Source organism: Anticarsia gemmatalis, chromosome 6, assembly GCF_050436995.1.
Source record: "Anticarsia gemmatalis isolate Benzon Research Colony breed Stoneville strain chromosome 6, ilAntGemm2 primary, whole genome shotgun sequence".
Classification (NCBI taxonomy): domain Eukaryota; kingdom Metazoa; phylum Arthropoda; class Insecta; order Lepidoptera; family Erebidae; genus Anticarsia; species Anticarsia gemmatalis.
In genome coordinates, this window is record NC_134750.1 from 1,403,891 (window position 1) to 1,429,665 (window position 25,775).

The 25,775-nt window shown below is 34.4% G+C and overlaps 1 protein-coding gene across 1 annotated transcript; it reads right to left on the reverse strand.

Moving 5' to 3' along the window:
- Nucleotides 1–8,539: 8,539 nt before the first annotated feature.
- Nucleotides 8,540–16,091, reverse strand: LOC142973846 (uncharacterized). Its single transcript, XM_076115867.1, has 13 exons — nucleotides 16,018–16,091; nucleotides 14,373–14,431; nucleotides 14,126–14,195; nucleotides 13,380–13,420; nucleotides 12,716–12,754; nucleotides 12,275–12,311; nucleotides 11,778–11,836; nucleotides 11,334–11,403; nucleotides 11,100–11,137; nucleotides 10,840–10,878; nucleotides 10,167–10,541; nucleotides 9,491–9,633; nucleotides 8,540–9,266 (listed from the first exon to the last, which is right to left on the reverse strand). The coding sequence occupies exons 1-13, from the start codon at nucleotides 16,045–16,047 to the stop codon at nucleotides 9,172–9,174; spliced, it is 1,095 nt and encodes a 364-aa protein (XP_075971982.1). The 5' UTR covers nucleotides 16,048–16,091; the 3' UTR covers nucleotides 8,540–9,171.
- Nucleotides 16,092–25,775: the final 9,684 nt, after the last annotated feature.

Below are 25,775 nucleotides of genomic sequence, written 5' to 3' on the forward strand. Positions count from 1 at the left end.
CACTTGCGTCAGAAAAGATAGGTCATAATTTTTCCCGTTTTGAAACATTTTAACTCTGCTCCTGTTGCTCGTAGCGTGATGTTATATAGCCTACAGCCTTCCTTAATAAATAGGCTATCCAACAGTAAAACAAATTCAATTCGCACCATATGTTCCTGAGATTAGCGCGTTCACAAACAAACAAACTTTACAATTTTATAATCTATACTTATATTAATATTATAAAGCTGAAGAGTTTGTTTGTTTGTTTGAACGCGCTAATCTCAAGAACTACTGGTCCGATTAGAAAAAAATTCAGTGTTAGATAGACCATTTATCGAGGAAGGCTATAGGCTATATATCATCACGTTACGACCAACAGGAGCAGAGTAACAGTAAAAATTGTTACAAGAACGGGAAAAAATTTGGCCCATTCTCTCTTATGTGACGCAAGCAAAGTTTCGCGGGTCAGCTAGTATTAGTATATATTTGGTTACCACAATACAAACTCTGCTAAGTTTGAAATAACAATAACAACAATAACAATTGATTAAAAATCGACAATAAAATGAAGTCTACAATAAAAATGGGTGGTGTACTGTTTTCCTAGAGAGGCTACGAGGTAGCCTGTGTTTAGGAGTTACAGTGCCAATCCCCTATTGGTTATTAATGTAAATATTGCGTGTTCTCAATCAGTGCAATGTATTAATACAATAATCTATAACTTTTATCGCATTTCTATACACAATTATAACATAATGTACATGAGCTATCTGTGCATGTTTTGTGGATTATGTGTTTATGTATAGGTGCTTGCTTGCGTAAGTGTGTGCGTGTGTGTGTGTGTGTGTGTGTGTGTGTGTGTGTGTGTGTGTGTGTGTGTGTGTGTATGTGTGTGTTGGTGTGCACACACACACACACACACACACACACACACACACACGCACACACTTACGCAAGCATATTATATATAAGAAATGAAGTCATCGTGTGTGAGTTGTCCAATGATATTTATTTACTTACTGTGGCTCTATAAGTCACGGTGCCACGCACAGTCCTCGTCATGATGCAAGTACGCAATTTTCTTCCTCTACAAATTGGTTTTAAATATGTCTTGGACACATATTGAGTTTTGGTTCTCGCATAACTTTGCGTATATCTGTAAAATCCATACTAATATTATAAATGCGAAAGTAACTCTGTCTGTCTGTCTGTCTGCTACTCAATCACGCCTAAACTACTAAACCAATTTGCATGAAATTTGGTATGGAGATATTTTGATACCCGAGAAAGGACATAGGCTATATATCATCACGCTACGACCAAAAGGAGCAGAGTGCCTACCAGTAAAAAATGTTACAAAAACGGGGAAAAATTTCACCCATTCGATCCTATTGGACGCAAGCGAAGTTGCGCGGGTCAGCTAGTAAAATATAAAAATGGAGTGAGAAATCTGTATCTGCACGATGATATTTATTTTGTCTGGAAATAATAATTAGAGTCGTAACTAAGCTAGGAGTATGGTTCGTGAAAACGAAATTTCGTCAAATATTTGATTTCGACTATTTCTATTAAATTTTGACATGGAGGCTGTATCGGAATAAAATTAACTGAATCAGACTAAGTTTGAACCAAAGTAACAATGAAAGTTCGTTGTGCGTTTTGTGGATACAGAAGCGTAAACAAAGTTTTAAATTCAATCGGATGTTTTATCGGAGCCTCATTCGTAGTTTTTTTAGAGTTTAGGAGTCTTAAGCGTGACTTTTGAGTGCATTTATATATCTAGATCATAGAAACTACACTCCACATTAACTTGCGTGAAGTTTTGTGGACCCTGAAACTTGAATTCTCGAGGAAAATCCACAGATATACGCTGGTCAAAGTTCTGTCACAAATCTAATAATAATATGCAAGTTTAAGAGTTTACGGTATCAAAATAAAATACCAATAAGTACCCTTCATTTTCGGTCACTGCAACAAACTTAAGGTTCTTTTTCGTGATTTTAGTTGACTTTTCACTTTTAGTAATACAACGTACATATTATTCAAAAGACGGCGGCGGTTAGTTAATTATCTTCAAATAAGAATCAATCGGCGAATGAGTCGCTAAGTAAAAAATTCGAGAACATATTTTTGTCATAATTTCTGTGGGGCAAGAAGGTAAATACAACAATATACTACACAATGATATACTGGTTTAAAAAAAATATGGACCATGAAAGAAACCTACTTGAAATATGAAAAATACCTTAATTCACTGAAAGGAAACCATTCAAACCTTTTTGTCATCGTTGACACACACATAAACCGGTCGCATCAAACCTCGAAAAGATTACAAAAATCCTTCTATTTTTAAATATTTAGGGGAGTTTTCCTCCATGGCCTATCATTTCTTTCAAGCCCGTATACGGGAGCAGAGCGACGCAGGTCAGATAACAGACAATCTATACTAATCTATACTAATATTATAAAGCTGAAGAGTTTGTTTGTTTGTTTGTTTGAACGCGCTAATCTCAGGAACTACTGGTCCGATTTGAAAAATTCTTTCACTGTTAGATAGCCTATTTATCGAGGAAGGCTATAGGCTATATAACATCACGCTACGGCCATTAGGAGCGGAGTAGTAACGAAAAATGTTACAAAAACGGGGGAAATTATGACCCATTCTCTCTTACGTGACGCAAGCGAAGTTGCGCGGGTCAGCTAGTAATAATATAATAGTCAAAAATAACAAATTAAAAGCTTATACTACTACTTACGTTTGTAATTTGGTACACATTTGAGCATCTGTGTATAAAACTACAGCTAGAAGTACAACACACACTGTGAGTGCGCACACACAACTTCTCGCGACACACATTTCGGTGATAACTGAAACTGCGAAGCTCTCGGTTCAGAATTAATTGCGATTATCATGTACTGCAACACTCATTTGTTATAGCAGGACATTTTTATTTCCTGCTTGCTCTTCTGATTATGATTTCTGGATAACTGTGCGTCAGTGTTCAGATAATTGTCAGTGATTTATCAAACAAATGTTTGATACATTTTTTGCCACTTATTAATCTAAGCTCTTGGTTTCGTCCACGTAAATAAAATGAAATATTTTCTGGGTAAAAAGGATTTTTTTAACAAATTTTGGGAGAAGAGTCGTGCCTAGCAGCAGTGTGGCAGTAATGTTTTCAATATTAAAAGCTATACATGCCCTCACCCCCGGTTTTTGAGGTACATTCAGCCGTAGTTTATCTGTTCAATAGCATTTTAACTCATATGAAAACGCTTCTGAATTAATAAACTACCACTATATATGTACCTCAGAAACCGGGCATTAGACACTAACGGTTAACCGCGGGATCGGCTAGCCTAAGGGTACAGTTTAATATGCAAAGTCATTAATTGTCAGGCAGTTGCAAACTAAACAGTTACCGTGACGCTAGCCGATCCCAAATCTTTTGGGGGAAATCCCGAGTTATGTTTGCTGCCACTAAAAAACCCCTCCGGTAACGGTATTAGTGTGTTTTTAAGGTCCGAGGAGCTCGGACCTTAAAAACACACTGATACCCCCCATATACATCTTGCCTTAATAAGGCTCAATCCGGAGGGAACTTTGTGCCTTTCTCCTGTACTCCGTTTGACAGGTGACACCCTCGGTTACTTAATGTGCCACTAAAACATCCCGGACGTGTAAGAGGACCTAGCATATTTTAGTAGAGAGTTAAAAAATTTAAAAAAAGAGAATCTCTTATCATCAAATACAGAAAAGTGTCAGATCTTGGTGCATACATACGTTTTTTTTATGATGAGGAAATGAAATTGCGGTTAAGCCTTGAAAAGTCCTTGGAGTCCTTTTAAAAAATATGACATGTTCAACCTACTGTGATTGCAAAATTGTCACCAGTATGTATGTATGTATGTATTTATCGCTATTTATAATATTCCCAGCCCTTCGGACGCTCCGTTATGGACTCAGTATTTACCACATTCATATTTCAATCACTACACTTAATTCGAGTCTCTCTGTCTGTCTGTTTACACTCTCTCGTCTGATTTCACGGATCAGCAGAATCGGATGTCATGAAAATATGCTCAGAAGAATTTAAATCAGACAAAAGTTCTTTCGAAACTCGACTGAAAAAGATAAACTCTTGAAATCTGTTTTGAGTTTTAAATAAGTATAGGATAGCTTATCAAGATGAAATTCGACAGTATTGGTCATACGACTGCCTCCGTAGTGAAGTGGTTAAGGTCGCCTCGCCGCTGCCATTGCATCGGGAGATTTCGATCCCCACACGGAACAAGTATTTTTTAAACACTTCATTTCTGAGAAATGCCCATTTGTGTTTACAAATAGTTTTTGTAAAAGTCCCCGCGACACAATAGCGGTTTTTAGTGCGGGAGTTTTTTTTTTTGTAAAAAATGAAAATTGTTCATTTGCTGTAATGTTATCTATTAAGATATATTATGTATTCTCGCAATTATTCATAAGCTGTGAGACTGGTACCTAGTGTACAAACCCGCGTAATTCAGCTAGTACATAAATATGACAACAAGGGGATTTTTGCGATGATTTCCGTTGGCATTGTATATATATTGAATGCATCACTGATAAACATTTTAATATAAGATTCACGTTTTAAAAATAGCCGTTGCACAGTTTCATTTTGGTGGGGAAATGTAACATCGTAAAGAAACTTCGTAGTCTTCACAGTTTATATATTATTTAACGACGAACCTATTTCGCCAGTATAGCCATTACATAACTTTAATGAGTTTAAAAAAAACATCTGATTTGGCATTACGACTGTTATCTGAATTGAAAACAACCGTAGAGCGATTCTCCACCATCCACTACTATTGACTAACAACAATTATACTCTTTAAAATATAGCTTGATTAGAATGTCAGATGTCAAACTGTTTTGACTAGGGTTGTAGAAGTATTGATCAAAATCGATAGCGAAAAAATCGAATCTAAAATCATTATTTATATTCGTTTCAATGGGGATTGTTCACTTTTTTTAAATGCTGTAATTCGAAAACCATTTCGAGGAATAGTGCTCCTAAACATTATATATTAATTTTAAATGAAATATTTTAATAATACATTGATATTTTTGCAAAAATATGTTTGACCTTGCCTTGATTGGGTTGTAGAAGTATTGATCAAAATCGATAGCGAAAAAATCGAATCTAAAATAATTATATTCGATTCAATTATTTTTGCAAATTCGTATAGGACGACCAGCCCTACTTTTAACACCGCACGGAGACCTCTCCTAGTTTAGTATTAATTAGGATCAATTGAATAAAACAATGAAAACAGTAAAAAAAAATCAGTTAATGGCGCAATTCTGATGATAGGGATGAGGATGATAGTAATATAATACTGATTTAGGATGCGCAACATTAACTGCGCATCCTATATTTTTATCATCCTCATCCCTATCATCAGAATCGCTGGACCAATCTTGGAGATTAATTATTAATTCTTGGTCACAAATAGTATCAAAGTGTACTTCGCGATTAACGATTAATCAGTCGATTTACTCTTATCTATTGTGTCTCCTCACTAAATTTTTTGCAACATGACGTAGCCTTGTAGAGAGGTTGAAAATTATTAGGTTTATTTTTAAGACTAAAGAAAATAGTACTGATTTTTAGTTTAAAGGCTGATTGTATTGAATTATTCTTTCTTTCTTTTTCTTTCTTTCTTTCTTTTCTTTAAAAAAGACAACTCCCGCACTAAGAATTGCTCTTGTGTCGCGGGGACTTTTACAAACATACAAACAACGGACACAAAGCACAACCAGACCCGAAGCAATTATTTGTGGATCGCACAAATAATTGCTCCGTGTGGGAATCGAACCCACGACCTCCCGTTGCAGTGGTATCGGCGTGGCGACCTAAACCACTGCGCCACGGAGGCAGTCTGTATTTAAAAAATAGTTATAATGCTAGACAAGACAGATTTTTCGTGTTTCAATTTGTAATACTCGTTAGACGTCACTACAAAGTTGTGTTGTCTGTTTTGTTTAGAACTCAAATCAAGCTATATTTTAAAGAGTATTAGTCCATTGAAATGTTACAATTTGAGGGCCGAATATTGCATTTCTTAGAGGACGCAATTTTATTTTTGGAACATGTAGGGGGGGTCAATAGAAGCTTAACTTGAAGTTTGTGGGATCGCCACTCTTGTCCCCCGGCAGCCATCTTGGAAAAGGGGGTGAAAACACTTTTTTGGCTATATCTCGGAAACTATGCGTCTTACAATAAAATTTTAAAAGCATAATTTGTAGCAAATTATTTTGCCTACAAATATGTTTCATAACTTTTTGTCCTAAATTAACAATTAAAGAAGTTATAAGCAAAATAGTGAAATTTTTTTTACAAAATTTTTCTCTCCGATTACGGTCTTTTTCGGAGCGCTGTTACTGAGTTTGTAAATAATGAAATTAAAAAAAATATAGGGCAAAATTTTCTTTAAAAAATACTCTACAAGATTGGTCTGAGTTATTTTTTTTTAATATATTCATATCAGCTTAGCCTTTTTTCCAAACTAAGTTGGAGTCGGCTTCCAGTCTCACCAGATGCAGCTGAATACCAGTGTTTTACATGGAGGGACTGCCTATCTCACCTCCACAACCCATTTACCTGGTATATAAAACGATACCCCTCGTTAAGACTGGTTGTCAGACTTTCAAGCTTCTGAGTACTGTTAACGACTGTCAAATATCTTCGAAAATGACAGCCGGGACCCACAATTTAACGTGCCTTCCGAAACACGGAGGAACTCGATATGTGTAAGAGGGTCACCCATCCACCAAACAACCTCGGCAAGCGTGGCTTAACCTCAGACGCCAATCCGCGCGGCTGTTACTAAAAAAAGTTATAGAGCAATAAAGAAAATAATCATAAAAAAAATTGCACTTTTTTGCTTATAACTTCATAAATTGTTAATTTAGGGCAAAAAGATGTTAAACATATTTGTAGACAAAATAATTTTCTACAAATTATGCTTTTACAATTTTATTGTAAGACGCATAGTTTCCGAGATATAGCGAAAAAAGTGTTTCCACCCCCTTTTCCAAGATGGCGGCCAGGGGAAAAGGGTGGCGACCCCACAAACTTCAAGTTAAGCTTCTATTGACCCCCCCTACATGATCCAAAAATAAAATTGCGTCCTCTAAGAAATGTAAATCTCATGTAACATTTCAATGGACTATATAGCTGGCTATTGAGAGCTTTTTGACAGTACATTTTAAATGTCAAACTCTCGATACTTGATAGTGTCGACGTTAGAGGCGAGGATCGCGTCCTTTTATCATTTTATGTTTAAGTCTCTTTATTTTTGCTATTTAATTTATATTTAATTATTTTTATTACAAATATTATTTTAATTATTCAAGTTAGAACTGTGTAAGTGGTATACTATTTGATAAATTAAAATTATATTAATAATATTTTGTGGTTAAGGAATATATGTATATATAGCAGATTAATCTAAATACCTACGTATTTAGTGACGACGCGCTTATTATTATTGAGATCAAATGTTGAACAATGTTACATTACCATGCTTGTTCAGAAACTGGTGCGTCCACCCAGTGCGGTGGACTCCTTACCCCTCTCCCATATCGAGAGGAAGCTCTTGCCCCGCAGTGGGACAGTAAAAGTACATAAGAAGTACTAACATGAAAATGATGGTCACGCTTTTCAAAAATTAGGAATTTTCATTTACAATCGATCGAATCTTGTCTATCTATCTGCTATAAACTCAATATTGAACATCAGTTCCATGCAGTGGCGCGATTCTCTACAGTCGGCACTATCGAGTATCGAGAGTTTAACATTTAAATGTACTGGCCTGTAAGGCCTTTGACATGGCTTTAACGACGGTTAACGTTGTAGATAACAACCGGGTCCGTCCTTTTAACGTGCCCTCCGGCAAGCACGGAGACGCCCTGTCCAAATACCACTATGCGGTCACCCATCTATGGAGTGACCGCGCCAAGTTGCGCTTAACCCACAGATCGTTTACTGATCGGTGAGCGCAACTGGCTATGGGCGCCTCAAAAAACGCCAAAATAGTACCTACGTCGACTGCTAGAGGCGCTTATCAGATTTTTATGTAAATTTTGTTGATAGCTAGCTTGTTATCGATAATCGACAGTTTTACAGAATCTCGCTACTGATTACAAAAATCGATAGCTGGTTGACGATGAATCGATATAGTAGAAGATACTTAAACTACAGTTTACTTTAGTCGTGCAGCAATTCTCAGAAAAGGTTTTAGTATATTATTTGTGACGGTTTTGTGTTTAGTCTTGACAATGTCCAAAAACATTGTCGATCGGGCGGGGGATCTTAGGACGAAAAATGTGTGCCGGGTCTGCCAAACAAGGAAATAAATGTCCGTTGTGGTAAAAAAAAATATTTATTTAAACAGATTAATAAATGACTACATTTAACATATACATTTTTATTATCAGTTATTTCAAACATTGACAATGATGCTAAATGATCATGTTAAAATAGTTCAATATTTTAAATAATTACGCCTAGTTGCACCACTTAAAACAAGTCTTAGATAAACTATCTGCTAGATAAAATGTAGTGTAAACATGTAGGTGCCTACTTTATTACTGTTATTCCTAAGAAGATTTTGTACTTTAAAATATGGGTAAGGTTTGCTACACACATATTCGGTTCGACATTAATCGGCCTAGCCAGGCGGCAAAACCTAAATGTGTAGATGAACCGGATTGGCACAAGCCGAACAAGTGAGACAAGTGAGTTTTGTTGCTTGATAAATATTCCCGAACCGAACGTGACGAACCGAATATCTGCGTAGCAAACAATATTATTATAAACTAGCGCTGCTTCGCTTGCGTCACAAAAGACGGAATAATTTATAATTTTTGTCATAATTTTCCCCGTTTTTTAAACAATTTTACTGGTACTCTGCTCCTTTTGGTGGTAGCGTAATGTCATAATAATATAGCCTATAGCCTTAGTTAATAAAAAGGCTATCTAACGGTAAATATATTTTTAATTTGCTACAGAAGTTCTAGACATTAGCGCGAACAAACAAACAATCAAACTCTACAATTTTATAATATTAGTATAGATGTAGTTCGACCAGAGACTGCTCTCAGAGCTAGTTCAGTACTTTAGTACTTATTGTTCTGTGACATTACGTTGAATGGTGGTTGCTTGGTTCAGAAGTCCAGTAATGTACTGATAAACTATCAGGACTACATGACGATAGATTGCCGCGGTGCTGAGCCACTGTCCAAAAAACAAATGTCAATCAGTATATACCTAATTGATCAGTTGCCATATGAAAAATGTCTAAATATTGCACGCATTTAGTAACTTGAAAGTCGCTTTATCTATTCAATAGCGTTTTTTATATGAGTTTAAACGCTATTAAATAGATAAACCACTGCTAAATGTACCCCAGAAACCCGAGGTAAAACAGTCTACAGGATATAATATTATTATAAACTTACGTTTACATTTTGAACGAAGATATTTTCTTAGTTTTATGACGGCAAACCCTACCAGGGCTCCACAAAGCAAGGATATCGATACGCCCAAAATCATATAGAGCAGTTCGATTGGTCTGTCTGCACCGTCTGCAGCCGTGCCAGTGCTGTAGAAGAAAACTTTTGTCAAATACATATGTACTTATTATCACGCCTGTTGAACCTTAAGGTGCAGGCAGAGGTGTATGAAACTACATCCACGCTTCGCCATTAATTATATATATTTTCATACAGATATACTAGCTGATACGGCAAAAGTGGTTTTGTAATATGAATGAAAAAATAAAGTGTCACTTAGGGGTCCTTCCTTCCTATCGTATGGTTAGTGGTCAACCTAGTGTCAAAGTTGTTCAAGCCGCCTAAAGGCCTTTGACGTGGCTTAACGACTGTTTTCTTAATTGACAACAACCGGGACCGACTTTTTACGTGCCCAAACTCGTTTCATACTTAGGGGTATGAAAAATAGATGTTGGCCGATTCTCAGACATACTGAATACGCATTTCAAATTTGGTAAAATTCGGTCACGCCATTTCAGAGGAGTATGGCAACGAAAACTGTGACGCGAGAATTTTATATATTAGATTTTCGCCATTTAAATTGCGAAACGTGGATCATAGTAATATTAAGCCAATTCCATACCTCATATAGTTTTGCGCTCCCGTATTATTATATTCCTTTTCTCTTTCCATTCGATCGGAATTTGAACTGTTATTAAAACTAGTGTTAGTCCGATAGTCAGTCGCTCCATGTAAAATACTGGTATTCAGCTGCATTTGGTGAGACTGGAAGCCGTCTCCAACATAGTTAGAGGAAAGGCTAGGCTGATGAGCGTCCGTCGCGACTCCAGAATAGGTCATGTTCTGGTCGACAGTAGGTTTGTTTGTACTAGCTGTTGTCATTTGTTCTGTAGTCGTTACAGCCGTAGTGGTTTTTATACTAATGGTAGTTGGCACGGGAGTCGTAGTACTTGAAAGTTCGGCATCAACGAAGTTCTGCAAAACTTTTTTCATTGGTCTGTAAACAAAGTGATCGAAACGTCAGGCATTCTTTGTATTCTAAAATATTAAAGTAATTGAGACTGAGCGCAGATCTTCAGTACCGATCTGTAGCGCGATTCTTAACAATCGGTTCTGTCGTGTATAGAGTGTTTGACATCTAAAATGTACTGCCAGAATAGTTTTTACGACGCCCGCTAGAGGCGCTGAACCAAATGTTATGCAAAATTTCTTGACAGCTAGCTGGTTATCGGTAGTCGATAGTGGTAGAAAATTGAGTTACTGATAGTTGAAATTTAATGCTTACTATTGCTTACCTGACAGTTTGCTGACAAAATGTTGCAGACGGAAAAGGACTGAAACAAAAAAAAAATAGGAATTCATCTTCTAGCAGACCCAGGCGACTCCGCTGCGCGTGACTCTGTCAAATTTTTCTTTAAGCAAAATTTGATAGAGTTACAGTTCTAATATACCTTTCTCTTATTTAAACATTCGTCCACCGTAATTAAACCCTTTACGGGATATTTTTTTTAATCAATTAATTTATTAGCTTTACTTGTTTTATTGCTGTACTTACAGTGTCTCTTCTAACTCCCAATAGGACCTACAGGTTCCCTGAAAAACCAAAATTTATTAGCAGACATTATTATTTTTCTTATGATTGCTAAGCTGAGTTTGTATTCTGGGGCAAGTTAAAAAAAATACTTGAGGTTTGCTAACAAAAAGTATTTTTGAAAATTTAAACGTATAGGCAATTTTCGTCTATAGTTGCAGGAATTCCGTAATACGCTTATATGATCGTTTAACTTACTTCTTCTTCAGGTTTCTCATTTAAAGCTAGACATTCACAATTGACAGAAGCCTTTACGTTAGCTTCTATTCTGAAAGGTAAAACACAATAATATTTGAACAGTTACGACCAGAAAATTCACCGAAATAATAAGCTACAAACGCGACATATTTTAGGAACTGATTTAAAAAATACGAAAAGTCTCCTTTATAGTAAAGGAACCCCATTAACATTTTAATTTATAATTTTGTGTATTTGTTGTTATAGCGGGAACGGAAATACATAATTGGTGCAAAAATTTTAGCTTCTTAGCTATCACGGTTTATGAGATACAGCCTGGAGAACCCTTAGAAGATTAATATAATTCAATCTCGATTTTGCAGTGAAAGCATTACACATAAATTATAATGTTACTGTGGAAGTATATATGTACACGTAGCCAAGAATATTAAAAAAACAACTCACAAAATATCCATGTCGTCTTTGTTAAGATAAATTTCATCTGAAACCAGACCCCTTGATGACTGAAAAAATATTAATGTAACGTTTTAGAAATAACATTTAATAAAAGAGAGCACTGAAAAATATATATTATTATATATTTCATACAAACAAACATTACAATAAGTCTTAATAATTGCTAGTAGTATCGCCAAACTTTGACATTTAATGGTGATAGCGAAAATTTACAAAAATGAAGTATTTATTGATTTAATTTTTTTGTTTAAATAATTATCCTTGAGTGCATTCTATAGTATGCCACTTAGTAGAAGCACTTTTGTTGTTTTCCAAAATATGGAAGATATTACCTCCACTAGTAACGAACCTTACTTACAAGGCTCTCAACTATGTTGTTTGACTAGACCCGTGCCTATTTATGGAGGATAACGAGGCTTTTAAACAAATAAAAAATGGTGGTGTAAATATAAGAAATTGCGACAGAAAGTATTGTAGGTACTCACAGGATCATTGGCTTTGTCCAAAATCTCCTGATAGATGCTGTGAACACAGTATAATGTAAATCACCTCATATAATAAAATAAAATAAATTGGATTAAGCTTTTGAAACAGGGACTGGCTTTTCTAATTTAATAAAGAATATTTCTCAATATGGCAATAGGCTCGCCCTCTATTACGTGGCACTATTTCGGAGACGGGAAAAGCGACGTTATGACTATGTCTTGTTTAATGCGATAAGCACCAACGTTTTTTTTAAAGTGGGGGTAAAAAACCCCTTCGGATACCCGCTATGCCTCAGGGGCGAAATAACAGGTTATGTGGTGATTCCACTAAAAGAACCGCCTCGGTAACCATCCGTTATATGCGGACTGAGAGAACCATGGCCCTTTAAAAACACTCCGACGCCCCCATATGCATTTTTTCTCATAAAAACGGTTACTTACCGTATTACTTCTTCACAAACAGTCATAATCTGCACAAAGCTGAAAGATAAATATTTATGCTTAAGACACAAGAAACATACGAAAAAACACGGATAGCAGAGTAGTCGAAGCATTCTTCTGCCAAGCAAGTAAATGTTAGTCTATCGAAATATATTTCTTTTAGGTCTTAACTTGCAGACCAGTGCATTTTAGAGAACGCAAGCTGCCATCTTGGTAAAAGGGGTGGGCGTTAGGGCACAAGGGTAGCGACCCTACGAACTTGAACTTAAGCTTCCACTAACCCCCACAAATGAAAACAAAATGGCATCTTCTGAAAAGCACCTTCTTCAGAGAAGGCGAATTCGCCACTTTCCTCTTGACAGGTTGCTGCAGTTTATTTACAAATGTTTATTCTTGAGGCCAAAAAATCTCGTATTGGACCTAGTATAAGCGCCATGGTGTCAAACTGTAAGCTTATGTTGTTTTATAAAAAATATTTAAATCCACAAAGCTGCATCGAGTCAGCGTAGTGGTCTCCAGGCCTAATCTGTTCTTCATTGCGGGAGTAGAGCCCAATGGCAATAAGATTGTATTTCATTTACTTCTGCCTACACCTACAGGTATAAATAAGGTGATATTTTGAAAGTGGGATGTATTATAATGTAATTAACAGATAGCTACTTACAGTTCTAATGAGAGCATTTCATTGATTTCATCGCAGTTTAACTGAAAATGTCATGAAAGATTAAAACTACTTTTAAAATAACTCAATCTCTTCTAGAGGGAGATTTTCAAAAATCTTCTCTTAGTGCTCTACACTTCCTAAGGAATCTTCATACCGAAATTCAACTTTTTACGCTCAGTAGTTTTGGCTGTGCGTTGTCCATCAGTCAGTCACTCAGTAACGGAAGAGTTTTATGTATATGTTACTGTAAAAGCCCGAACGGTGGTAAATCCTAAGATTTTCTGGTATAACCTAAGATTTACCAACTCGCAATGGTAAAAGTCCGAACAATTCTTTTATTTCGAACTTTTACCTATATTAACTTGATGATGACGAGATGTGGCCGGAGCCCCGCTTCGCGGGGCTCCTCCTTCTGGGTTGTTAAAAAAATAACCACGAAGGCTAAGCTAAGCTAAACCTTAGCCTTCGTGGTTATTTTTTTTCTTCTAACCTAACCTACCCATGTCGCTTTGCCCAAAACTCCTTCTTTATAACTATGTCACAGTATATAATTATACCGTGAAATAGTTATAAACATAGATATGAAGGAGGATTTTTTTATAAATCGTAACATAGGTTTTAAACTCCGGCTTGTTCGGACTTTTACCATTGAGAGTTGGTAAATCTTAGGTTATACCGGAAAATCTTAGGATTTACCACAGTTCGGGCTTTTACAGTAACATATATAAGTATAGAATATTACTTACATCAGTAGGGGTCCCAATTCCATAGTCAAAACAATGACAAACATTTGCGACACCATAAGTAGCGTTTGTCCTGCAAAAAAAACCGAATAACATATAATTATACTGTATATTTTAAAGCTTTATTATGTTTAAAGTGAACGTATAATAGAAATACGTTTTGTTTCAAATTGTTCTACAAGATATGCAACGACAATCACTGTCGTTAGCATGGGTAGACAGTAAACCTTACTCGCTATACAATACTTACATAGTATTTAGATCATCTTGTTTTATAGAGATTGTATGTCCAATTGCTGCTTTTATCAACTGAAAATCAAATGAAATCATAATTTTTATCCCAGTTTATACTATTATTACAAAATGTAAGTCCGTTTGTCTGTCTGTCATGCTTTCGCGATTAAGCCTCTGGTCATATCTTTGTCAAAATTAGAATGGATATAGTTGAAGACTTAGGATTAACACTAAGTACTACGTTTATTATTTAATTAACCCCTAAGTCTTCAAAAAGACGATAAAAATTTGAACGCCTGCGTAGCCGCCTTTATAAGCTAGTCTGAAAAAAGAATTTACGCTTTCGCTATGTGTTTGTTAGTCCCGGTTTGGCACAGAACAGTATACCCATTTGGAAATAATTTAACAGGTTAATAGATAGCACTCTGGTGTCATAAAGTATTTAAAAGGACACAATGGTGATGGAGCTGGAACCATAATAATTGAACTAAGTGCTTCAAAATAAAATCAATAACAGGACATAAAATAACGATTCATTTTCAACAACAAGGAATATTTCCGTTACAAAATAAAAGTACGCAATAGTACAACGAACATAGAGTTATTTAGTTAAATAACTATGTACTTACAAAAATAGTTATTGATAATTATATTTTAATAAATTAAATCAAATAAATACACAATTGAACAATGAAATATTATCACGAATAACCGCAAAACGCTTTGATTTTTAAAACTATTTACTTGATTTTTCCTTGTAGAAGCAACATTGCGTGTAAAGAATTTCCGAACTTACCTATATACCGCGGTACCATGATAGAATCCATAAATATTATTATAAATCCTAAAATAACATTTATGGATTTTATCAAGGTACATTCCCATGCCCATGAGTGATGTAAAGTACTTGTTCGATTTGTCGCGGAGTGAAAACCAAAATATATTAAAACCACACAAAGTAGTTTAGTTTAATAGTAGTATTTTGCGCAGTCGTTATATGTCTTTATCTACACATTTACAGCGCTGCGAGTAGTGGATTCGAATCGCACTTAGGTCCAATTTTCGCCTGATGAACACAACTTTCTGCCCCGAGTTCGGGACAGTTGTTAATTTATCTATGAAGATATTTAAATTTAGCCCTTAGAAACCGACCAGGTATTTTTTTGTGAAAGAGTGACAGACATACATACATATTTGTTCTATAACTTTAGAATTTATCATATTAGTAGGTATGAGTTTTATATTTAATTATTAAAACCGACTTTGAAGCAAAATGTTATTTTATTAGCATGACAAAATAAGCAAGTCTATATTATCAATGTATACATAATTAATCTAAAATACTAGGTTCTCGTCAAATCTGAACCTTTCAGATAAAAAAATAATCATATAATCGGTCGCCCCAGTAAAAAAAATTCTATAAAAATAAAAATGAATAAAAATGAAAGCGTACACATGTACGCGTAAAACTTTTGAACAACTTAACAAAATTAGATAATTCTTTTTTCATATTATTATGTTGCGTAACTGTTAGGAGAAGGATTGTATGGGTTCAGTGGGATCATAATTTCCACGGTAATAGAATCAGCGGTATAAAATTGTACTATACCCGATTAAACCGGTATCTCCGCTAGTAAACTTATAATGAAAAATCAACTTACCAAAAGGATAATAATTTTCGCTGAATTCATTTTAATCAATTTTTACACACGACCACTAGTTTAGTTGATCTCTATGCGACTAAAGCTTAACCATATAATTTTAATGGCTTTACGAGTATGACGTATAGACGCGTCATACTCTTGAACGGAAATGTGTTCACTTGCCTGGTTTACCCCCGGTTTTTGAGTACATTTAGCGGTAGTTTATCTATTCAAAAGCGTTTAAACTCATATAAAAAAATGGATGGATAATTTTTAATGGTACTCGACTCCTATTGGCCGTAGTGTGATGATATATAGTCTATAGCCTTCCTCGATAAATGGGCTATCTAACACTGAAAGAATTTTTCAAATCGGACCAGTAGTTTCTGAGATTAGCGCGTTTAAACAAACAATCTCTTCAGCTTAATAATATTAGTATAGATGATGCAGTAAATTCAATGTAATGATATAAAACAGCGTTTAATAGATCAGTTAGATTGTTTAAATCTAATGTTTTAAGCCCGTTGTGGCCCCGTAAAACAGATAAATCGTCCTATAGTATTTTTATCAGACCGAATGTGGAAGTTTTGCATAATATTTTTATAAATAGACTAGCTGACCCGCGCAACTTCGCTTGCGTCACATAAGAGAGAATGGGTCAAAAATTTCCCCGTTTTTGTAACATTTTTCGTTGCTACTCTGCTCCTTATGGCAGTAGCGTAAAGTTATATAGCCTATAGCCTTCCTCAATATATGGGCTATCTAACACTGAAAGAATTTTTCAAATCGGACCAGTAGTTCCCGAGATTAGCGCGTTCAAACAAACAAACAAACAAACAAACAAACAAACAATCAAATAAACAAACAAACAAACTCTTCAGCTTTATAATATTATAGTATAGTATATATAGTATATAGTATAGATAACAAGCCAGTGCGAAGATACCGGTGATATCATCGGTTCATCACCACTGAGATACGTTGGAGTTTTACTGTTGGAATCACTACCGATGACAGATGTGATCTCAACCTTTTGCTTTATTCATATATTCCTTAATTGACGTCTACCCTCTTACACATAAACACACTATAAACCTATTTTAGTTAAAAAGCTACTGTAATTTGTTTTCTCTCTTTCATTTCGCTAAAGAGTGAAAGAAACAAAACACTTTATAAGCCTTTCATAACTTCATATATTTTTTATGAATAAGAGGGTTAGTCTATATCATTGATTGTTGGCAGCGCCTCGCATGATCAATTATTGTATCAACTACATTGTAAAATATTTGGCGATTGAAAAGAGTGGCCGTGAGTATCTTGCTAGCTCTTCTCATAAGGCTCTACCCCCTTTCCGAGCTAGTGGTAGATTCAGTAATTGTAACGACTATCATTATCATAAGTGTCAATATTTGACCTAATGGATAAATGATTTGATTTCGATTTTTTTACAAAAGGCGAGTACAACCTGCGCATTAATTCCCGTATCCTTCTATTATATTAATCATGCAACGCAAAAGAGTTTAGAAATTTAACCTTTTTCAGCTTCATGATAGACAGATTTCGCGCTGGGGAGCCGTTTTGATTTTTATTTGTCCTGCCTCAAGTTATGTTAGATTTCATACTCAGATCTTTAAAAACCTACGAAGTTTGTCGCGTTATTTTATCGGAATGTGTCTCTGGTACTAAAAATTTACATATTTCTTATAAACAATGAAACTTCGAAAGAAAGTTGCCTGCGCTTATTTAATCAAAAGTATTCCCATAACACAACTGCTCAAAAACAACTAAAGCAACACAAACCAGCTCTGAGTAACTCTGTAAACAAAATACAAGGACTCCACACACCTACAGCCATTACGAACATAAGTAAATCAGTTAACTGTCTCCACATACGAATTATACCGAGACAACTAGGATAAGCCCAAGGGCACAAATAATAGACCCACAAACACGGCTTCTTCCTCAAAGACGCCATAAAAATATCGCAACCAAAATCCACAGGTTCCTTTCTCCGTTTAAATCTTCTACATCGTTTTAAGGCATTTTTATCACCTAAGTGTATGAGAAAGTTCGCCACAGGATTTGATTCTGCTGCAGCTAATAAAATTTTAAAACCCTTAATTGCAGCAATCCTCAGTTTAACTCTCGCATAGACACCAGGCAGCTCGCTTCGTTTCAAATCTTCTATATCAGTTTGTATTGCTTTTCTAGGATTTTTATAAACTTCGGACAATCTATACAGCCCGTCTTTAGGCCGGAGTCCATATCTGTGTGCGTATCTACTTACACTGCTAGTTGCTGCAACTCCGAGGGTGCAAATATCACGCAAGGATTCAGCGAGTAAAACATTACTAGGAGTATGATGTCTATACGCTTCTACATGCTTGAGCATCATTTTATCATTTTTCTTAATCCGTCTGTGTCTCGCACGATCTATTTGAGAATAACGTTTAAACCGCTTTTTTCTAATCTTGTGTTCCAAATGGTATTCTTTCTCTCTCTGTTTTTCTTCCTTCTTTTTCGCTTTAGCTTTTTTTACGAATTCTGGTGTTTTATACCTTGCTTTTTTACAAACGTCGCTTCCACAGACACAAGGTTTGACGTGTAATGGTGTCCTTTTTCTTTCGAACCTAGCAGTTTCCTTTTTACATATACGAGAATTACAATCACATGGAAAATGTAAATGATGTCTAAGACTAAAAGGAACAATAGATATTATTGATGATAATACTTTTCCCACTAACGAGGACCTTTTTAGGTTTGTAGAATTTCGAGAGCGCCTTACGTGTCTTTTTTTATTTACTCTGGTTCGTTTTTTAGCTTTAGCTGGTGTTTTCCCCGGTGCAGCTCTTTTCTTTGATTTCCTTTTTTTAGTAGCACTTTTAATTCTACGAGGCTTTATCGTAGCTTTCTTTTTAGTAGATTTGGCATTCCTTTTTATGTGTGCTCGGGAATGACGCTTGAATTTCAGTTTATGCTTTGACTGTTTAACTGTAGTACACTTTTTTGTTCTGTAGTGTTTATTCAATTTATGCATAAAACTAGCCATGTTTACAATGTTGCCATCCTTGTCCATGATCAGATTCACAGATGCTCTCTTTTTCGCGGCTGAAAAGTAAAAACCAATATTCATTTGACATTAGGTCGTGTGGTTTTTAATACTTGGATTATCGTACTGGTAAAACCTTAATCTCAGAAATTTGAAAACTAAGCTAAAATTAAAAATACTGTACAAGAATACTTACGTATTTTTTTACATTTCGAACGCTTTTTCGGTTTTGGCATAAAGGCAGGTGCTACTTGAAATTCTTGTAAATGAGGGTAATCTTTTCTTTCTGTACAAACAAAGCGTTTGTCTTTTTTCCTTCTAGTAACCTCGTTTGAATAGTTACTACATTGTCCATGGTGCGAATTATAAAGAGAAGTATTTAAGGGTCCATTTATTAAATCGTTATTTTCTTTAAAGAAAGAAGTTTTGAAGGGTGATACCATGTACTTATTCATATAGCCATAATTATGTTCTACTGTCGCGATATTTAGTACCTCAGTAGGTTTATTATTACTAAATATTACTTGATTATTTTTTGTGGGCTGACTTGTAATAGGCACGTCTTTCTTTAGTTTTTTATGTTTGTTTTTATCACTTTTAGCTTTCTGTGCTTTAGCCATTTTTTTCGCCTTTCTTTTGTTATTTATAGAGGGTTGCAATATTCGAGTTTGTGTTAATTTTGCTTCAGTTTTGGGAGGTGAAAATATATACTTATTCATATACCCATAATTATGATCTAATGACGGGATACCTAATTTTTCAGTGGATTTATTATCAGTTTTATTATCCGTCGATTGACTTTTAATAGTGAAATCTTTCTTTGGCCTCTTATGTTTTGTTTTATATCCATCAAGTTTCTGTGGTTTAGCTGTTCTTGTCGCTTTTCTTCTACGATATTTGCGGGGTTCGGTACATTGCGATTGTGTAAGATTTTCCGTAGTTTCTGAGCTGAGTTCTTTTCTTTGTTTTAAGGAACTGTATTTTTCAGAGCATAATTTAGGTGAACACCAGCTTTTGCGGTCCCTAAATCGTTTGTTACGTTTTTCAAGGGAAAGAGTTTTGGAAGGTGAATAACCGTTTCTATTTACATATTCTACTGTGTCACTGGGATAATCATTGTCAAATGACATTTGGTCAGCACAAGTATAATGACTTGAAATAGTCGTGTTTGTATTTTGATATCCCATTCTATCACTATCAGCTAAAGCCATTCTTCTAGACCTCCGTCTTAGATGTTTGCGATTATGGCAACATCGAGATGGTGTTAATTTTGCTTCAGTTCGTGAACCACGCACTTTTAATTTACTGCCTTTTCTGAAGTATAATTTAGATAAATATCTGTTTAAGGGCATGTTTGAATGAACTTTCCGTTTTTCGATCGACGGAGTATTGGAAGTTAAAAATCTGTATTTATTACGTTCATTTTTACGTTTTATTGCCAAGGTGTTTAATTTTTCAGCCGGTTCATCACTACTTAATACTTTATAGTTATTATCACTCGAATGATTTATATACGGCGTGGTTGTTGCAGTGTTTTTATGTCTTATTTTATCGCCATCAGCATTACTTGCCATAGCTATTCCTCTAGCCTTCTTTCTATGATATTTTTTGGGTTGGATTGGAGATTGTACTGCTGGTCTAGTTTTTTGTTTATCAATCGCGTCAACCATTTCATGTGGCCGCTTTCTATTTTTCTTCCTAACATTTGGCTGTTCACATTCATTTCCCGTAATATTATTAGTATCAGAAGAAAATGATGTCGTATCTAGATTTTTAACATTACCTTTAGTTAATAAGTTTGGTGCTTTAGTTTCATTCTTTTTAACAGTCATTTGTTTCTTCTTGCGCTTTGCATTTAAGTTTCTTCTGTCAAAACTTATGCGCATTCTTCTTCTTTTTTTATTATTCGGTTTAATATTTTCAATACAGACATCTGGTACGTTTCTGTTATTTGTATTCATGTTTGTTTTTTTAGGAGTCGAAACATTATCATTGCTAATTATTTTAACTCGATTTCCTTTGACATCTTGTTTGAACTCTTTTCTGGACTTGAGGCCTATTTTACAAAAGCATCTACGTATGACGCTGTTTGCTTGTTCATTTTCTTTATTGAACTTATGACGTGTTTTGATAGGCATTTGTGGAATATTTGCTCCTTTTCTAGGTTTGTTATTACTTGTTCTTTGGTTAATCTGATTTCTTTGTTTGCGTGAAATAAGTGAGTTTGTGTCATTTGTTGAAGATGACACTGCTTCACTTTTTGCTGGAATGAATAAATAGCAGTAATAATAATTCTATAATACACAACTTGGGATACTTTTAGACAGTACTGCAATATGCAATATAGTATGGAATTGTGTTTTCTGTTGTTTTATTTGAATTTAATATTAAAACGAAAATAAAAAAATTAGACAATCATTCAAACAGTGTGTTAAGAACTATAAAGTTTAAAAAGCCTACTTACATTGTACTGAAATGGTTTTAGACTCTTGAGATGAAGATGTTTGAGAATTCATATTTATCTTACAAAGTCTCTTACTCCTTTTTATCTTAATATCTGGCTGCATATTATTATTTTCCGTAAGATTATTAGTACCGGAGGAAAATGATGTCAAATCTCTATTTTTTGCATTTACTTTGGATAATATCTTTGGTACTTTAAGTTCATTCTTTTTAACAATCACCTGTTTCTCCTTGATATTTGGTTTCGAAATTTTTTTGCTAAAACTATGATGTCTTACTTTTTCCTTTTTAGCAATAGATTTCATATTTTCAGTACAAATAGCTGGTTTGTTTGTGTTATTTGCATTCATGTTTGTTATTTTTGGAGTTGTCACATGATTGTTGCTTCTCACTTTTATTTGATTTCTTTTTACTTTCGACTTCAAATCTTTTCTAGTTTTGAAGCCTAATTTACAAAGAAATTTACTTATGAAGTTCTTTGCTTGTTTCTTTTCTTCGGCAATAGTAGAAGTAGTTTTTACAGGTGTATGTAAAGGGCAATTTTTGTTGTGAATTATATTATTGGCTTGTGTAGCGATATTTGGTCTATTTCTAATACGTTTTTGAGCTTTCTCTTTAGTAATAATTTTTGGATTTAATTGTTTTGCTTCTTGATAAGCCAACCGCGAGTCAGCATTAATAATTAATGATGATACTGCTTCATTGTTTGCTGAAAATGATTAAATGTTATCAAATATACATTAAGTCATCAAAAAAAGAAATTAAGGTAATTAGTTTTCAAAGTAGATTGCAGGCCGACTAATTCATTAATAATTTGCCACTTCATTAAGTATAATTTCTGTTGATTAAAGTCCGTACTCACATAGAATTAAGTCCGTTTTAGAATCCGTTGGAGTAGATGTTGTTAGCTCCTCCTTCTGAAGAATGAATTTCCTCTGACTCATCCGCCTTCTTTTCTTTGCTTTACCATTAGGCTGCATATTTTCATTTACTCTCACATTATCAGAGTTATATGCAAATGGAGGTACATTAGTGTTAATAGCCTTAACTTTAGGTAATATCTTTGGTATTTGAGTTTCATTGTTCTTATCACTCATTTGTCTGTTCTTGAGCTTTGCATTCCAATTCCTTCTTTTAAAACCAATGTGCATTCTTCTTCTTTTCTTACCATTTGGTTTAATATTTTCAGTATAAGCAGGTATGTTTGTGTTACTTTTATTCGTCTTGTTAAATATTTTTGGAGCTTGTGATGATGTTTTATTATTGTTAATCAGTTTTACTTGATTTCCTTTGACCTTTGGCTGTATGCCTTTTCTGTTTTTGAAGCCTAATTTAAAAAAAAACTTACTAATGAAGTTGTTTGATTGTTTCCTTTCTTTCGAAAACGTATGGGTTGTTTTGACAAGCGGTTGTATGCATTTGTTGTAATCGAAATCATGAATTTGTGTGGTAGTATTTGGTCTTTTTGAACGTTTGTCCTTACTAAAAGGTCTTTGGTTAGCTCTTTTCGTTTGTGTATTTAATGAATGTGAGTCAGAATCGGTAATTGTTGTTGACGCTGCCTCTTTTTTCGCTGAAAATAATTAAATGTTAACAATAAGAAATTAAATGCAAATAGGTTTGGAACTAGTCAATCGTATTGTATCTATTGAGACCAAGACATTTATAAGTTACTAGCTGACCCGCGCAACTTCGCTTGCGTCACATAAGAGAATTGTTCAAAATTTTCCCCGTTTTTGTAAGATTTTTTACTGGTATTCTGCTCTTATTGGTCGTAGCGTGATGATATATAGCCTTCCTCGATAGATGAGCTATCTAACAGTAAAATATTTTTTGAAATCCAACCAGTAGTTCCTGAGATTAGCGCGTTCAAACAATCAAACAAACAAACTCTTCAGCTTTATAATATTAGTATAGATTAATTTTATAAATGGCTTTGCAAGTATGCAAAAGATTGGACTCTATAAACTCTTAAAAGGTACTCACGTGTTGAAGTGTCCGTTTTGGAATCTAAAGAAGAAGGTGGTGTTTGCAAAGACCGAACATTTTGATGGGTAAAGAATTTTCCATGGCTTTCTCGCTTCCCTCTTTCTACTTTAATATTTGCCTGGTTGCTTTCATCATAGGATAATGGAGGTTTATTCTTGATATCAGCATTAACTTTAGGTAATATCTTCGGTACTTGAGTTTTATTATTTTTATCAGTCACTTGTTCATTCTTGAGCTTTGCATTTAAGTTCCTTCTTTTAAAACCAAGGTGCATTCTTCTACTCTCCTTACCGTCCGGTTGAATATTTTCAATAGAAACATTAGGTTCGTTTGTATTCATGTTTGTTACTTTTGCAGCTTGTGGTGATGCGTCATTTTTATTACTCATGAATTTTGTTTGATTTTCTTTGACCTTCGGTTCCAAGTCTTTCTTGTTTTTGAAGCCTAATTTACAAAGGAATTTACCAAGAAAGTTGTTTGGTTGTTTCTTGTTTTCAGTTAAAGGTGCACTTTTGATGAATGGTTGTATAAATTTGTTACAACCTAAATTATCGACTTGTGTGCTGATATTTGATATATTTCTAGGTTTTTCATTAGTCAACGTTTTTGGATAAGATCCTTTCGTTTGTGTACTCGTTGAATGAGAGCTTGCAGAAGAAGTTATTGTTGGAACTACCTCATTTTTAGCTGAAAATTATTAAATGGAAAATATGAAATCAAAATAAGTTTTGTGACCAAAAAGTGGATTGAGTAAGGATAATTTCTTAGTGATCTGCTACTTCAAAATAACATTTGGTTTCTCCATACACATATAAAAAATCACGCCCTTGTCCCATAAACCTTACTCATTATAAACTTAAAAAAGTACTTACATGATGAGCCTGTTTTAGAATCCAAGGAAGTAGGTTTCTTTATTATTGCTCTTATATTTGGCTGCATTAATTTATTTTTTATACAATCCTTATTCTCTAAGTCTAGGTTATTAGCATTAGTTTTCTTTAGTATCTTTGGTACTTTAGTTACATTCTTTTTAACTATCACTTGTTTGTTCCTGAGCTTTGATTTCAAATTCCTTTTGTTTAAACTAAGATGCATTCTTCTACTTTTCTCACCAATTGGTTTAATATTTTCTATATAAATATTAGAAAAGTTTGTGTTATTCGTATTCTTTTTTGTTATTTTTGAAGCCATAACATGATCGTTGTAAATTTTATTTCCTTTGACCTTTGCTTTTCTCTGACATAATAAGGAGTCTGTTTTAGAATCCAAAGAAGTTGGTGTCGTTTGCAAAGACCGAATATTTTGACAAGGAGAAGTGAGTTTTTTGTGACTCAGTCGCTTTTTAATTTTTGCCTGAATATTTTGTTGCATATTTTCATTATTATCATATAAAAATGGTAATAAACTTGTATTATCAGCATTAATTTTCTTTAATGCTTTTGGTACTTTTGCTTCATTCTTTTTAACAGACACCTCTTTCTTTTTTACCCCTGGTTTAGAGTCTGCTCTAGCTTTTTTATTTTGCACTGCTTCATTCTTTGCTGAAAACAATGTAAACGTCAACAATAAAAAAATAATATTTTTTTTCTTCGATCGGTTGTTATGTTACCATATTGGTAAAACAGAAGAAGAATTGTCTTTTTATTCACCTTCCCTAAAGTTAAACACAGAACTCTTACTCACGTAGTAGAAGCTTTCTTCTAGAGTCCAGAGAACACGGTGTAGTTGGCCCTGAAGATTCAGAATCTAGATAACAAGCGATGGATCTCTCTTCTTTTCTTGGCTTAATAATATGTTGAACTGATTTCTGAACAGTGGGTACAATATTTTCATATTCTATTTGTTGATTTTTATCACGTAAGAGAGGAAAACTTGTATTAAAGTCTTTCATTTTTGCTCTTTTTTTAGAAACTTTACCTGTTAGTTTCTTATTGTATGACGCTATAACCCGTTTGTTTTTGTTGTGCAGTTTTGTAGATTTTTTAGTTTTACCGATACCCAATTTACAAACACATCTTTCAAACAATGTCTTATGTTTCTGACGACGAATTGCTATTGACTTTTTAGTAATGAAGAGTGTATTTTTCTTATTCCTATTTATAGTACTCCCTTTTGAAGCTGTTGGTGGTTTTACGTTGGTTGTATTAGCTATGCGTGACAATGTCGGCTCTTTCAATCGGTTAGTAGGTTTTGCAGTAGAATGTACTTTAGTAATTGATGGAATTCCAGGGATTTTAATCGGTTTTGCTGATTTGCCCTCTGGCTTCTTCGCAAG